Raw genomic sequence first — 17,188 nt, 5'->3', positions numbered from 1 at the left:
GGCCCCACAATCTGTGATGATCTAATCAAACAATACCAGTTTACCTGTCCATTTTTATGATTAACAAACATTGTTTTTCAGTAGTTACTACAAATTTACTTAAAATGAATTCTGCAATACCACAATAATTTTTAATGATTATTAACTATCATTTCTAAAACACATAACATCACTTTCGTAATTAGTAGTTTCAGAAACAATATAACCATATGTACAGATTTTGGCCAGATTTTCTGGTTTCAGAGCCACTATGCAATGGTGTAATAAAAAATATTGTATTTCGCACATAAGGCCTCATTAGATCAGACTTGATTATATCCATATTTATCTGCCAGTATTTACACTATATGTTTATCAACTGCAGGTTTTTCTGCAATTTCCAGGATTAATAATGATACAAGGTATATATTATACATGCATGATCCTGTGTTCACAAAATTTTATTCTAATAAAAGTCCCCTTTTCTTTTTGTTTCAGTTGAACACTCGAAATACTGGAAGCTGAATTTTGCTGCAAGGATGCAGTTGAGTGGAAGAAGCAAACTTCTTTCAGGATTGCCATATGAAATTTATTCACCACAATTTTGCGATTTTGTTCAGAATTTGCTAACAACAAAATATTGAGTACTGTGTGCATGAATTTTTAAGACTTTCGAGATAGTTGTTCAGCAACAGTGGGGCGACATTAACAATGTGAAATTGGATGTTTGTTATTGTCGTGATCACATTGTTTGCCTAATGGACCGTTATCCTCGTAAGTATAGCTGAACTTTTGTAGTTAAAGTGTTGGATAGAGTATGATGCAGTACAAGTGATTTTTTGGTGATAGCAATCCACATAGCCAAAGTTTAATTTCTAGTCTATTATTCTGTGTTGCATGTGACTATTTTTTCACGTTTTACAACTAGATCGCACCGTGTTAAACATATTGTGGTCTTTTTTATGCAATGATGTGTTGAGAATGTCCATCAGGTAGTTATTTTGGTGTGCACGTATTTAATACAGTACACAGAGAAACAATACGCAGAGAAGAGCATCCTAGTGTCTTTGCAAATATTAAGTGTGAGATTTTTTCAGTGATTACTTTTGCAAAACTGAGAGATGGTTGTGTCTTTTAGTGATATAAGTGGGTTTTTGTTATTGAGAGCAGTTTGGTTCCGTTATTTGTGAGTAATTATTAGCGTAGTTGCTGTTTTGGAATTCGTTGGTCGACTGATTTGTAAAATTCAGGAGAGCTACTGGAACTTACGAAATAAAGAAACATGACGCTTTCAGAGCAAATTCAGGGACAGAGGAGGTCCTCGAAAAAGTCTAAGAACAAGGCGCAGGCGTCAGGGAACACTGCGCCAGCCGCAACAAATTCAAACCCGCGAACGAAGCCAGAGGCGCAACAAAAGAAGGCGCGCAAGTCCGGCGCGGGCAACACAACGGCTGCAGCTGCGGCGGCGGCGGCGGCGGCGGCCAAAGATCCCAAGCGCGACAGACGCTCCACTCTGCCTGCAACCAGAGTTGCTACTGCCGAAGGCAGGGCCGGCGCAGATGCTACGCCAGCGTCGGGCTCCGGTCTGCAGGGCAGGGACAGAGGTCTGAGAGGCAGCTTTAAGGCGCTGAGGAGATCCACCGAAGATCTGTCCAATGCGGCGTCAGCGATCAAGAAGACGATCGGCAACTTCGTGAGGAGTTCGCCACTGAGGAGGAGTTTCAGCTTCGGTCGGGACCTCAACAAGGTGGGCGGCCTCAAGAAGACTGCGTGGTCAGCGTCGCTCCAGTCCCTCCAGGAGGACGTGCCGGAAGAGGAGGCGGGTGCCGGCAAGTTCCTTGTCGACGACAAGAGGGACAGCTTCATAGAGGACGAGGAGGACGCGGAGCTGATGAAGGAGCAGAGGGCGGTGGCGAAACCCACCGATGCCGTCGTCGGCGTGCCCACCAAAGACCTGGAGTTCAAGACACGCAGTCTGGTCATTGAGGACTCTGGAGCCTACAGCAAGGATCCGGAATTCCAGGTGAGTCGCTCTGACGGTTTTAAAATGATCTGCAACCAGGCCATCACTTCGTGGCTTCTCAAATCCGTTTTTCTTGTATAGTCATTATACAAAGTTTCCCCTGTATTCTCCTTTAAACAATGCTGTCCATTAAATTGCAGCAATACGAGCAAATATTAAATAACAAAACTTTACTCAGTGTGTGCACACAGTGTAGTGGCAGTGGCAAGAATTATTGTTTACTCCTGGCATTATACCTCAAATTTTATTTTTGTTCCCTATTTGTACCGGTGTTGCAAATGCTGGGATGGTTCCTTCGAAGGGCACCAGTGAATTCCTTCCTCATTCTTCCGTAATCAGATGAGACTGATGATCTCACTGTTTCGTCCCCTCCCTCGAATCAGCAGCAGCAGTCATTTTTTTCTTTTTTTTTCTTTATTGATTTTCAGTTCCCCCCAAAGGGGGCGGGCTGGCAGCGGCTTAGTATGCTGCTCTACAGCCTACAGACTTTTTTTTAGAAAAAGGAAGAAGAAAGAAACAAGGAAAAACAGGCGATAAAATGGTGACATAAAGTGTAAAATGGCGTAAAAATGCGGAAAGTTAAAACAGAAAGCAAAAGGGGTTGGCAATGTTGATAAAATACACAGGAATCAGACAAGTAACATAGTAGACACACAATTAAAAAACAGGGCGACAGTCTGGTTTCTGTTCACAAGAGATAAAAAAAAAGAACACCCAGCGACAGTATGATGGCTGTTCGCTACACTTCCCAAAAGACACAACACGGAACACTCACTGGAAAAACACACACTGTAAAACACTGCACGAAAATGGCGGCACAAATATGGCACTCCCGAGCCAAAGGCAGATGGGGAGGGGAGGAGGGGGAAAAACGAAAAGGGGGGGGGAACCAAGGAGGGACAGGACTAATAAAGGGGGAGAAGGGCGGACACGAGAGGGAATGAGAGGAGGCAGAGGAGGGAAATGAAAAGGACTCGGGGGAGAGAAGGGGCAAAGAGAGGGGAGGTGGGGCAGAAAGAGGATGGAAGGGGGGGAGAGAGAGCCCGGGAAAAGGACAGAGGAAAGGAGTGAGGATCAGAGTTGATAGGAGGGATAAATGAAGGGAGAGAGGGCATCATCCGGGAGGGGGAGTTGATGGAAGCCACCTTGGGAAGGGAGATGTAGGGTGTAAAGGTGGAGGGTAGGGGGGACACAACGGTGAAGACGTGACAGGGGGCGGGGATCAGAGAGGAGAGGAGCAACCAGGGGGTGAGGGGGTTCAAGGCAGTGGGAGGTGTAGAGGATGCGGATATGTAGCAGTCCTTCATGCATCTACGTATACATCTACAAAGATACTCCGCAAGCCACTGAATGGTGCCGTGATGGACGGTACTCTGTGCCATTACTAATCATTTCCTTTGCTGTCCCACTCGCAAATAGAGCGAAGGAAAAACGACTATATACAGGGTGGTCCATTGATCGTGACCGGGCCAAATATCTCCCGAAAAAAGCGTCAAACCAAAAAACTACAAAGAACGAACCTTGTCTAGCTTGAAGGGGAAAACCAGATGGCGCTATGGTTACCCGCTAGATGGCGCTGCCGTAGGTCAGACGGATATCAACTGCGTTTTTTAAAATAGAAACCCTCATTTTTTATTACATATTTGTTTATTACATAAAGAAATATAATTGCTTTAGTTGGACCACTTTTTTCGCTTTGTGATAGATGGCGCTGTAATAATCACAAACACATGGCTCACAATTTTCGGTGAACAGTTAGTAACAGGCAGGTTTTCTAAATTAAAATACAGAACGTAGGTACGTTTGAACATTTTATTTCGGTTGTTCCAATGTGATACATGTACCTTTGTGAACTTATCATTTCTGAGAACGCATGCTGTTACAGTGTGATTACCGGTAAGTACCCCATTAATGCAATAAATGCTCAAAATGATGTCCATCAACCTCAATGCATTTGGCAATACGTGTAACGACATTCCTCTCAACAGCGAGTAGCTCGCCTTCCGTAATGTTCGCACATGCACTGACAATGCGCTGACGTATGTTGTCAGGCGTTGTCGGTGGATCACGATAGCAAATATCCTTCAACTTTACCCACAGAAAGAAATCCGGGGACGTCAGATCCAGTGAACAAGCGGGCCACGATATGGTGCTTCGACGACCAATCCACCTGTCACGAAATATGCTATTCAATACCGCTTCAACCGCACGCGAGGCTATGTGCCGGACATCCATCATGTTGGAAGTACATCGCCGTTCTGTCATGCAGTGAAACATCTTTCAGTAACATCGGTAGAAAATCACGTAGGAAATCAGCATACATTGCACCATTTAGATTGCCATTGATAAAATGGGGGCCAATTATCCTTCCTCCCACAATGCCGCACCATACATTAACCCACCAAGGTCGCTGATGTTCCACTTGTCGCAGCCATCGTGGATTTTCCGTTGCCCAATTGTGCATATTATGCCGGTTTACGTTACCGCTGTTGGTGAATCACGATCCGTCGCTAAATAGAACGCGTGCAAAAAATCTGTCATCGTCCCGTAATTTCTCTTGCGCTCAATGGCAGAACTGTACACGACGTTCGAAGTCGTCGCCATGCAATTCCTGATGCATCGAAATATGGTACGGGTGCAATCGATGTTGATGTAGCATTCTCAACACCGACGTTTTTGAGATTCCCGATTCCCGCGCAATTTGTCTGCTACTAATGTGCGGATTAGCCGCGACAGCAGCTGAAACACCTACTTGAGCATCATCATTGGTTGCAGATCGTGGTTGACGTTTCATACGTGGCTGAACACTTCCTGTTTCCTTAAATAACGTAACTATCCGGCGAACGGTACGGACACTTGGATGATGTCGTCCAGGATACCGAGCAGCATACATAGCACACGCCCGTTGGGCATTTTGATCACAATAGCCATACATCAACACGATATCGACCTTTTCCGCAATTGGTAAACGGTCCATTTTAACACGGGTAATGTATCACGAAGCAAATACCGTCCGCACTGGCGGAATGTTACGTGATACCACGTACTTATACGCTTGTGACTATTACAGCGCGATCTATCACAAAGCGATAAATGTGGTCCAACTAAAACATTCATATTTCATTACGCACTACACGAATATGTAATAAAAAATGGGGGTTCCTATTTAAAAAAAACACAGTTGATATCCTTTTGACCTATGGCAGCGTCATCTACAGAGCCAAGAGCCAACTATAGCGCCATTTGGTTTCCCCCTTCAAGCTAGACTTGTTTCGTTCTTTGTAGTTTTTTTCGTTTGATGCTTATTTCGTGAGATATTTGGCCCGGTCACAATCAATGGACCACCGTGTACATACGAGGGTAATTACAGCCTCAAATGTCTTCTGGTTTTGTAGAAGTACATAGACCTGTTTATTTCTACAATGGTTTACATCAGTTTACAGCTTGAACATTTAGCTATTTTTCGACATAATCACCATTTCTGTCGATGCTTTTTTGTAGACGCTGTGGCAGTTTCTGTATGCCCATGTCATAGCAGCTCGCCGCCATGCTGTTCAGAAAGTTATGAACCTCTTCTTTCAGCTCGTCGTTGGAGCTGAATCGCTTTCCAGCCAAATGTTCCTTTAACCTAGGGAACAGGTTATAGTCACTGTGCGCCAAGTCAGGACCGAAACTGTTGCAGGAGAGCAACGGTTTGCCGAGCGATGTGTGAGCGAGCGAGCGTTGTCACGGAGAATGTATACGCCCTTGCTCAACATTCCTCTTATTCGGTTCTGAATGCCCGTTTGAGTTTTTTCAGAGTCTCACAGTACCTGTGAGCGTTAATTGTGGTCCCAGTGGGCATGAAGTCGACCAACAATATCCCTTCCCGATCCCAAAAAACGGTTGTCATGACTTTACTGGCAGGCTGTGTTTGTTTGAATTTCCGTGGCTTTGGCGAAGAAGGATCCCGCCATTGGCGTGACTGTTGCTTAGTCTCAGGTGTAAAGTGGTATGCCCAGGTTTCGTCACCCGTGACAATTGAGTCCAGAAAGTTTCCTGTTCGGCTGCAAGGCGGTGAAGAAATGCGCGGGAAGCATCAACTCGTTGCCGCATGTGGTCCTCGGTCAGCATGCGTGGCACCCATCTTGCGCACACCTTCCGGTAGTTCAATGTTTCCGTTAACATTCCGTCAGCGGTGCTTCGGGAAACCTCAGGAACCAACGTGCAGAGATCATCCGGGGTGATCCGCCGATCTTCACGCAGTTTTGCTCAACCTTCAACACTGTCACCTCAGAAATTGGCGGGCACCCGCTCCTTTCTTCGTCGTGAATTTCGTCTGACCAGCTGCAAACTCTCTACACCACTTACGAACATTTTTGACATCCGTGCTCGACCCACCATACACTTCCGTCAATTGGCGGTGGATTTCAATGGGCGCAGTGCCCTTTGTGTTCAAAAGCCGAATAACTGCGCGCAATTCGCACTTGGCGGTAACATCCATGGGAAGTCCGTTCTCAACGGCTGCCGAGCCAAGACTGAGCGCCTCAGCGCGGCGTGCGCATGTTCACACACAGCGGGTGAAGCACTCTTCGTAACAGTGTGACCAACTGCCACACAAACAGAGTTCTGTACTTATAAAGAAAAATCTTTCCATCACTGAGCTTACTTGAACCCAAAGTTTGTTTGAGCCTTCGAAGCCGTGCACCCATACGCACATGCCCAGTGCATTCCAACTTTTCAACTACAAATTCATTTCCATATGGTTTCAGTTGCTCTATAGTCTTGAAACCTTTGGAGTCACCATCCCCAAGGTAGTATTTGCTAGAAGATGTCACAGGGCTATGGCCGGCCATGTGTTGCTTAGCAGAAGAACGCACTGTTTCAGTAATTGTAGTATCGCAACTTGGTATTACTGTTAATTTTCTTTTCCCTACGTTCTTCCTCTTCTTATATACACGGTTACTAAAACGTGGCATCGTGACCAGAACAACGCTTTACACAAGAAGTATAATACTACCAACAACAGCCGCAACACTGAACTAATTCGAAACGGTAAACAGCAAAGAGACGATGTTCCGCGCTCTTAGCGCTTCATTTGTCACAGAAAACAATGTAGCCAACCCTTGCAGACTCGCTGCATGCGTAACATAAGGCGGTGTATGCCTAACAGGCCGAGGAAATCCCAAGCAGTTCGCCAGGAAGTCACGAGAGGGTGTTAGATCGATTCAGCGGCCGCCCATTTCCTCTGCAGGCGTGGGGGGAAAATGGTAATAACTCCACTTCTAGGGCGAGTAGAACAATAATTCAAAGTTTACATTAAAGAGGAATGTTCGGTAGCAAAAAAAAAGAAATCGTAATTTTTTGGATTTGACCACCTCCGGCTCCCCTTAACAGTCGGCAGTATGGCACCATGTCAGATGCTTTACGGAAGTCTAAGAATATGGAATTCCCGTGTTCACCTTCGCAGTGTATCATGTGAGAAAAGACAAGCTGAGTTTCGAACGAGCGACGCTTTCCAAAACAGCGCTGATTTGTGCGCAGAAGTTTCTCCTTCTCAAAAAAATTATTATATCCGACCTCAGAATATGTTCAACGGTTGTGCAGCGAAGGGATGGTAGGGATATTGACCTGTAATTTTACGGGTCTCTTCTTTTGCCCTTCTTATATACGGTAGTCACGTGCGCGTTTTTCCAGTCACTTGGGGCTTTGCGCTGGGCGAGAGATTCGCGGTAAAGGCAAGCGAGGCATAACATGATTTTCTCTCACACAAACAAGTTTCAGATGAATGAAATTCTCACTCTACAGCTGAGTGTGCGCTGATATGAAACATCCTGGCAGATTAAAACTAATGTGCCAGGAAGTTTCAAGTTTCAGATGCAATACCTGTTGCATAAGCTTTCCGTACATGCAAAAATTCATACGGCCTGTATAGCAGTGTGGATTCCGTAGAAACACTGGAACACGTGAGACAATACTGACCTTACGACTTATCTTAGAAGAAAGATTAAGGAAAGGCAAACCTACGTTTCTAGCATTTGTAGACTTAGAGAAAGCTTTTGACGATGTTGACTGGAATACTCTCTTTCGAAGTCTGAAGGTGGCAGGGGTAAAATACAGGGAGCGAAAGGCTATTTACAATTTGTACAGAAACCAGATGGCAGTTATAAGAGTCGAGGGACATGAAAGGGAAGCAGTGGTTGGGAAGGGAGTAAGACAGGGTTGTAGCCTCTCCCCGATGTTCTTCAATCTGTATATTGAGCAAGCAGTAAACGAAACAAAAGAAAAATTCGGAGTAGATATTAAAATTCATGGAGAAGAAATAAAAACTTTGAGGTTCGCCGATGACATTGTAATTCTGTCAGAGATAGCAAAGGACTTGGAAGAGCAGTTGAACGGAATGGACAGTGTCTTGAAAGGAGGATATAAGATGAACATCAACAAAAGCAAAACGAGGATAATGGAATGTAGTCGAATTAAGTCGGGTGATGCTGAGGGTATTAGATTAGGAAATGAGACACTTAAAGTAGTAAAGGAGTTTTGCTATTTGGGGAGCAAAATAACTGATGATGGTCGAAGTAGAGAGGATATAAAATGTAGACTGGCAATGGCAAGGAAAGCGTTTCTGAAGAAGAGAAATTTGTTAACATCCAGTATTGATTTAAGCGTCAGGAAGTCATTTCTGAAAGTATTCATATGGAAGTGAAGCATGGACGATAAATAGTTTGGACAAGAAGAGAATAGAAGCTTTCGAAATGTGGTGCTACAGAAGAATGCTGAAGATTAGATGGGTAGATCACATAACTAATGAGGAAGTATTGAATAGGATTGGGGAGAAGAGAAGTTTGTGTCACAACTTGACTAGAAGAAGGGATCGGTTGGTAGGACATGTTCTGAGGCATCAAGGGATCACCAATTTAGTATTGGAGGGCAGCGTGGAGGGTAAAAATCGTAGAGGGAGACCAAGAGATGAATACACTAAGCAGATTCAGAAGGATGTAGATTGCAGTAGGTACTGGGAGATGAAGCAGCTTGCACAGGATAGAGTAGCATGGAGAGCTGCATCAAACCAGTCTCAGGACTGAAGACCACAACAACAACAACATAGCTGGGCTGTGTGGTTGCATAGAAATGCTAACCACCTGCATAGCTCAGTATGCAGTACAGTCCCGGCTAGTTGCGTGCCACCTTACATGATGTAGTTGTGATGGTTACCAGTCGATGACATTGCCTGGGAGGTACTTGTTTCCCTAAGAATTTTTGAATTAATGTGGTAAAATGATTGTTAGTATTAACAATCAGACATAGTAATAATGTTAGCTTTTCTGTACTCTGGCTTCGATGACATCAACTTCGATCATTTATAAAGTTCGCAGTGGTTAGCACACTGGACTCGCATTCGGGAGGACGACGGTTCAATCCCGTCTCCGGCCATCCTGATTTAGGTTTTCCGTGATTTCCCTAAATCGTTTCAGGCGAATGCCGAGATGGTTCCTTTGAAAGGGCACGGCCGATTTCCTTCCCAATCCTTCCCTAACCCGAGCTTGCGCTCCGTCTCTAATGACCTCGTTGTCGACGGGACGTTAAACACTAACCACCACCATTTATGAAGTTGAATTTATATTAGGTTAGTGCATAAGTTTACCATGAGTTTCATAAGCCCGACAGGTGAATCTGGTGGTTTCGGGGCGAAGAACTCGTCGAGTCATGTTCGGAGCGCATCCTCACGCCGAAATTCTTTGAAGGTTGTTCGATAAGAAAGCGGAAAACGTGAAAATCTAAGGCGCAAAATCAGGCGAATAAGGTGGGTGCTGAATGACTTCCCAACCCAACTGCTGTGCACCGTTTTTTGTCGGTCTAGCCGAATGCGGGTGGGCGTTATCGTGGAGTGGCATTACGTCACGCAGTCTTCCTGGTCGTTGTTCTCGGATTGCGTCTGCAAGACGTCTCATCTCTTGACAATAAATGTCAACAGTGATGGCTACACCTCGGGGAAGCAATTTGTGGTACACCACACCAGAGGCATAACATCATATTTGTGGATGCTCACAGCTATTTGTACACGGAGTTGCTGCTCTGTTCTGACTGCTTTCATGCGTCCCGCCACGAACTACTCTACTCTCTTGTGTCAACCTCTTCATCTCAGAGTAGCACTTGCAACCTACGTCCTCAATTATTTGCTGGGTGTATTCCAGTCTCCATCGTACCCGTGGTCTAGGGGTAGCGTCTTTGATTCATAATCAAAAACGTCTTCGGTCCCGGGTTCGATCCCCGCCACTGCCTAAATTTTGATAAATAATCAGCATTGGCGCCGAAGACTTCCGGCATAAGAAGTCAGCCTCATTCTGCCAACGGCCTCGTCAAAGAGGGCGGAGGAGCGGATAGAGGTTCAGGGCACTCTCTTGTCCTCGGGGTGGGAAATTGCCCCTAAAGGCGGAAGAATCAGCAATGATCAACGACATGAGGATGCAGAAGGCAATGGAAACCACTGCATTAAAGACACGTAATGTGTATCCACAGGACATGTAGCCTGTATTTGAAGAAGTGTCATGATGACCTCTCCATTGGCAAAAGATTCCGGAATAGTCCCCCATTCGGATCTCCGGGAGGGGACTGCCAAGAGGGAGGTTACCATGAGAAAAAGACTGAATAATCAACGAAAGGATAACGTTCTACGAGTCGGGGCGTGGAATGTCAGAAGCTTCAACGTGGTAGGGAAACTAGAAAATCTGAAAAGGGAAATGCAAAGGCTCAATCTAGATATAGTAGGGGTCAGTGAAGTGAAGTGGAGGGAAGACAAGGATTTCTGGTCAGATGAGTATCGGGTAATATCAACAGCAGCGGAAAATGGCATAACAGGTGTAGGATTCGTTATGAATAGGAAGGTAGGGCAGAGGGTGTGTTACTGTGAACAGTTCAGTGACCGGGTTGTTCTAATCAGAATCGACAGCAGACCAACACCGACAACGATAGTTCAGGTATACATGTCGACGTCGCAAGCTAAAGATGGACAGATAGAGAAAGTGAATGCAGTATGGAAAGGGGGACGAAAATCTAATAGTCATGGGCGACTGGAATGCAGTTGTAGGGGAAGGAGTAGAAGAAAAGGTCACAGGAGAATATGGGCTTGGGACAAGGAATGAAAGAGGAGAAAGACCAATTGAGTTCTGTAACAAGTTTCAGCTAGTAATAGCGAATACCCTGTTCAAGAATCACAAGAGGAGGAGGTATACTTGGAAAAGGCCGGGAGATACGGGAAGATTTCAATTAGATTACATCATGGTCAGACAGAGATTCCGAAATCAGATACTGGATTGTAAGGCGTACCCAGGAGCAGATATAGACTCAGATCACAATATAGTAGTGATGAAGAGTAGGCTGAAGTTCAAGACATTAGTCAGGAAGAATCAATACGCAAAGAAGTGGGATACGGAAGTACTAAGGAATGACGAGATACGTTTGAAGTTCTCTAACGCTATAGATACAGCAATTAGGAATAGCGCAGTAGGCAGTACACTCCAAGAGGAATGGACATCTCTAAAAAGGGCCATCACAGAAGTTGGGAAGGAAAACATAGGTACAAAGAAGGTAGCTGCGAAGAAACCATGGGTAACAGAAGAAATACTTCAGTTGATTGATGAAAGGAGGAAGTACAAACATGTTCCGGGAAAATTAGGAATACAGAAACACAAGTCGCTGAGGAATGAAATAAGTAGGAAGTGCAGGGAAGCTAAGACGAAATGGCTGCAGGAAAAATGTGAAGACATCGAAAAAGATATGATTGTCGGAAGGACAGACTCAGCATACACGAAAGTCAAAACAACCTTTGGTGACATTAAAAGCAACGGTGGTAACATTAAGAGTGCAACGGGAATTCCACTGTTAAATGCAGAGGAGAGAGCAGATAGGTGGAAAGAATACACTGAAAGCCTCTATGAGGGTGAAGATTTGTCTGATGTGATAGAAGAAGAAACAGGAGTCGATTTAGAAGAGATAGGGGATCCAGTATTAGAATCGGAATTTAAAAGAGCTTTGGAGGACTTACGGTCAAATAAGGCAGAAGGGATAGATAACATTCCATCAGAATTTCTAACATCATTGGGAGAAGTGGCAACAAAACGACTATTCACGTTGGTGTGTAGAATATATGAGTCTGGCGATATACCATCTGACTTTCGGAAAAGCATCATCCACACAATTCCGAAGGCGGCAAGAGCTGACAAGTGCGAGAATTATCGCACAATCAGCTCAACAGCTCATGCATCGAAGCTGCTTACAGGAATAATATACAGAAGAATGGAAAAGAAAACTGAGAATGCGCTAGGTGACGATCAGTTCGGCTTTAGGAAAAGCAAAGGGACGAGAGTGGCAATTCTGACGTTACGGCTAATAATGGAAGCAAGGCTAAAGAAAAATCAAGACACTTTCATAGGATTTGTCGACCTGGAAAAAGCGTTCGACAATATAAAATGGTGCAAGCTGTTCGAGATTCTGAAAAAAGTAGGGGTAAGTTATAGGGAGAGACGGGTCATATACAATATGTACAACAACCAAGAGGGAATAACAAGAGTGGACGATCAAGAACGAAGTGCTCATATTAAGAAGGGTGTAAGACAAGGCTGTGGTCTTTCGCTCCTACTCTTCGATCTGTACATCGAGGAAGCAATGATGGAAATAAAAGAAAGGTTCAGGAGTGGAATTAAAATACAAGGTGAAAGGATATCAATGATACGATTCGCTGATGACATTGCTATCCTGAGTGAAAGTGAAGAAGAATTAAATGATCTGCTGAACGGAATGAACAGTCTAATGAGTACACAGTATGGTTTGAGAGTAAATCGGAGAAAGACAAAGGTAATGAGAAGTAGTAGAAATGAGAACAGCGAGAAACTTAACATCAGGATTGATGGTCACGAAGTCAATGAAGTTAAGGAATTCTGCTACCTAGGCAGTAAAATAACCAATGACGGACGGAGCAAGGAGGACATCAAAAGCAGACTCGCTATGGCAAAAAAAGGCATTTCTGGCCAAGAGAAGTCTACTAATATCAAATACGGGCCTTAATTTGAGGAAGAAATTTCTGAGGATGTACGTCTGGAGTACAGCATTGTATGGTAGTGAAACATGGACTGTGGGAAAACCGGAACAGAAGAGAATCGAAGGATTTGAGATGTGGTGTTACAGACGAATGTTGAAAATTAGGTGGACTGATAAGGTAAGGAATGAGGAGGTTCTACGCAGAATAGGAGAGGAAAGGTATATGTGGAAAACACTGATAACGAGAAGGGACAGGATGATAGGACACCTGCTAAAACATGAGGGAATGACTTCCATGGTACTAGAGGGAGCTGTAGAGGGCAAAAACTGTAGAGGAAGACAGAGATTGGAATACGTCAAGCAAATAATTGAGGGCGTAGGTTGCAAGTGCTACTCTGAGATGAAGAGGTTAGCACAGGAAAGGAATTCGTGGCGGGTCGCATCAAACCAGTCAGTAGACTGATGACCAAAAAAAAAAAATTCCAATCTCTGTCTTTCTCTACAGTTTTTGCCCTCTACAGCTCCCTCTAGTACCATGGAAGTCATTCCCTCATGTTTTAGCAGGTGTCCTATCATCCTGTCCCTTCTCCGTATCAGTGTTTTCCACATATTCCTTTCCTCTCCTATTCTGCGTAGAACCTCCTCATTCCTTACCTTATCAGTCCACCTAATTTTCAACATTCGTCTATAACACCATATCTCAAATGCTTCGGTTCTCTTCTGTTCCCAGTTTTCACACTGTCCATGTTTCACTACCATACAATGCTGTACTCCAGACGTACATCCTCAGAAATTTCTTCCTCAAATTAAGGCCTATATTTGGTACTAGTAGACTTCTGTTGGTCAGGAATGCCCTTTTTGCCAGTGCTGGTCTGCTTTTGATGTCCTCCTTGCTCCGTCCGTCATTGGTTACTTCGCTGCCTACATAGTAGAATTACTTAACTGCAGCTGTTTCGTGACCATCAATCCTGATGTTAAGTTTCTTAATGTTCTCATTTCCGCTACTTCTTATGTCTTTCTTCGATATACTCTTACTCCATACTCTGTACTGTGTAAGTAGGCTGTTTATGTTTTCTTGTTGGCAACGTTACGTAGCGCTCTGTATGAAAATCACTGGCTGTGCTGTGTGCAGTCTGTGGCTAGTTTGCATTGTCGTCTGCCATTGCAGTGTTGGGCAGTTGGATGTGAACAGCGCGTAGCGTTGCGCAGTTGGAGGTGAGCCGCAAGCAGTGGTGGATGCGGGGAGAGAAATGGCGGAGTTTTGAAATTTATAAGACTGGATGTCATGAACTGCTATATATATTATGACTTTTGAACACTATTAAGGTAAATACATTGTTTGTTCTCTATCAAAATCTTTTATTTGCTAACTATGCCTATCAGTAGTTAGTGCCTTCAGTAGTTAGAATCTTTTATTTAGCTGGCAGTAGTGGCGCTCGCTGTATTGCAGTAGTTCGAGTAACGAAGATTTTTGTGAGGTGAGTGATTTGTGAAACGTATAGGTTAATTTAGTCAGGGCCATTCTCTTGTAGGGATTACTGAAAGTCAGATTGCGTTGCGCTAAAAAAAATATTGTGTGTCAGTTTAAGCACAGTCATGTATAATGTTTCTAAGGGGACGTTTCAACTGATTAGACTGTTCATTCCACTTAGCAGACCATGTTATTCTTCTTCACTTTCACTCAGGATAGCAATGTCATCAGCGAATCTTATCTTTGATATCCTTTCACTTGAATTTTGATGCCACTCTTGAACCTTTCTTTTAATTCCATCTTTTCTTGTTCGATGTACAGATTGAAGACTACATCCCTGTCCTACAGCCTTTTTAATCGGAGAACTTCGTTCTTGGTCGTCCACTCTTATTATTCCCTATTGGCCGTTTTACATGTTGTTAGTTGGTTTGGGGGATTAAAGGGACCAGACTGCTTTACATATTGTGTATTACCCGTCTCTCCCTACAGCTTACCCTTATTTCTCTCAGAATTTAGAACATCTTGCACTATTTTACATTATCGAAGGCTTTTTCCAGGTCGACAAATCCTATGAATGTGCCTTGATTTTTCTTAGTCTTGCTTCCATTATCAACGTCAGAATTGCTTCTCTGGTGCCTTTACCTGCACTAAAACCAAGCTGATCGTCATCTAACACATCCTCAGTTTTCTATCCCATTCTTCTGTGTATTATTCTTGTCACCTACTTCGATGCATCATCTATTAAGCTGATTGTGCGATAATTCTCTCACTTGTCAGCTCTTGCAGTCTTCGGAATGCCATGGATGTTACTTTTCCGGAAGTTACCAACGTGAATAATCGTTGTGTTGCCACTTACCCCGATGATTTTAGAAATTCTGATGGAATGTTGAAAGATTGACGTCAAACCTTCTTGCCTAGGGACGGTAGATGGAAGTTGATGTCGTCAAGCCCTGAATGAAAATTGCGCAACGGATAACTGGGGAGCTTGAGAGCGCTACCTAGAGAGTGTGTCCTTTCTGTACGATACTAGGCAAGGGGCGGGAGGGCTCACACGCTGATGTGTGGGTCCCTGCATTCTATATTTTTTATTTTAAATGAATTCCTTTAAGTTGACCCCTATGTGATTTTTAGGGTAGGTTAAACATTGACGACAATTGATTACCTATTTATTTTAAACATTATCACTCGACTTTACAGTGATTGCAGCAATTGTTCCAGTTTACAGATATTACAATTTTACAACTTATAGCTCGGGTATATTGCAAAATGGCTAAGCAGGAATGGCTAGAGGACAAATGTAAGGATGTACAGGCTTATCTCACTAGGGGCAAGATAGGTACTGCCTATAGGAAACTTAAAGAGACATTTGGAGAAAAGAGAGCCACTTGTATGAATATCATTAGCTCAGATGGAAACCCAGTTCTAAGCAAAGAAGGGAAAGCAGAAAGATGGAAAGAGTATATAGAGGGTCTATACAAGGGCGATGTACTTGCAGACAATATTATGGAAATGGAAGAGGATGTAGATGAAGGTGAAATGGGAGATATGATACTGCGTGAAGAGTTTGACAGAGCACTGAAAGACCTGAGTTGAAACAAGACCCCGGGAGTAGACAACATTCCATTAGCACTACTAACGGCCTTGGGAGAGCCAGTCATGACAAAACTCTACCATCTGGTGAGCAAGATGTATGAGACAGGCGAAATTCCCTCGGACGTAAAGAAGAATGTAATAATTCCAATGCCACAGAAAGCATGTGTTGAAAGATGTGAAAATTACCGAACTATAAGTTTAATAAGTCACAGCTGCAAAATAATAACGGGAATTCTTTACAGATGAATGGAAAAACTGGTAGAAGCCGACCTCGATTCCGCAGAAATCTTGGAACACGTGAGGCAATACTGACCCTACGACTTACCTTAGAAAATGGATTAAGAAAAGGCAAACCCACGCTTCTAGCATTTGAGACTTAGAGAAAGCTTTTAACAATGTTGACTGGAATACCCTGTTTCAAATTCTGAAGGTGGCAGGGGTAAAATACAGGGAGCGAAAGGCTATTTACAATTTGTACAGAAACCAGATGGCAGTTATAAGAGTCGAGGGACATGAAAGGGGAGCAGTGGTTGGGAAGGGAGTAAGACAGGGTTGTAGCCTCTCCCCGATGCTATTCAATCTGTATATTGAGCAAGCAGTAAAGGAAACAAAAGAAAAATTTGGTGTAGGTATTAAAATCCATGGAGAAGGAATAAAAACTTTGAGGTTCGCCAATGACATTGTAATTCTGTCAGAGACAGCAAAGGACTTGGAAGAGCAGTTGAATGGAATGGACAGTGTCTTGATAGGAGGATATAAGATGAACATCAACAAAAGCAAAACAAGGATAATGGAATGTAGTCGAATTAAGTCGGGTGATGCTGACGGAATTAGATGAGGAAATGAGACACTTAAAGTAGTAAAGGAGTTTTGGTATTTGGGGAGCAAAATAACTGATGATGGTCGAAGTAGAGGGGATATAAAATGTAGACTGGCAATGGCAGGGAAAGCGTTTCTGAAGAAGAGAAATTTGTTAACATCGAGTATAGATTTAAGCGTCAGGAAGGCGTTTCTGAAAGTATTTGTATGGAGTGTGGCCATGTACGGAAGTGAAACATGGACGATAAATAGTTTGGACAAGAAGAGAGTAGAAGCTTTCGAAATGT

At 43.7% G+C, this 17,188-nt stretch overlaps 1 protein-coding gene across 1 annotated transcript in view; it reads left to right on the top strand.

The window, feature by feature from the left end:
• The first annotated feature begins 806 nt into the window (after positions 1-806).
• The window catches only part of LOC126426524 (uncharacterized), an 804,696-nt gene continuing 788,314 nt past the window's right edge, over positions 807-17,188 (top strand). The window contains exon 1 of the mRNA XM_050088428.1: positions 807-2,002. Within this exon, the coding sequence (XP_049944385.1) occupies positions 1,262-2,002 (741 nt within the window). The 5' untranslated portion in view covers positions 807-1,261. The remainder of the gene's footprint in view (positions 2,003-17,188) is intronic.

Source organism: Schistocerca serialis, chromosome 11 (genome assembly GCF_023864345.2).
Source record: "Schistocerca serialis cubense isolate TAMUIC-IGC-003099 chromosome 11, iqSchSeri2.2, whole genome shotgun sequence".
Classification (NCBI taxonomy): Eukaryota; Metazoa; Arthropoda; class Insecta; order Orthoptera; family Acrididae; genus Schistocerca; species Schistocerca serialis.
The sequence above is the reverse complement of the archived record's forward strand: the minus strand, read 5'-3'. Positions and strand labels throughout refer to the sequence as shown.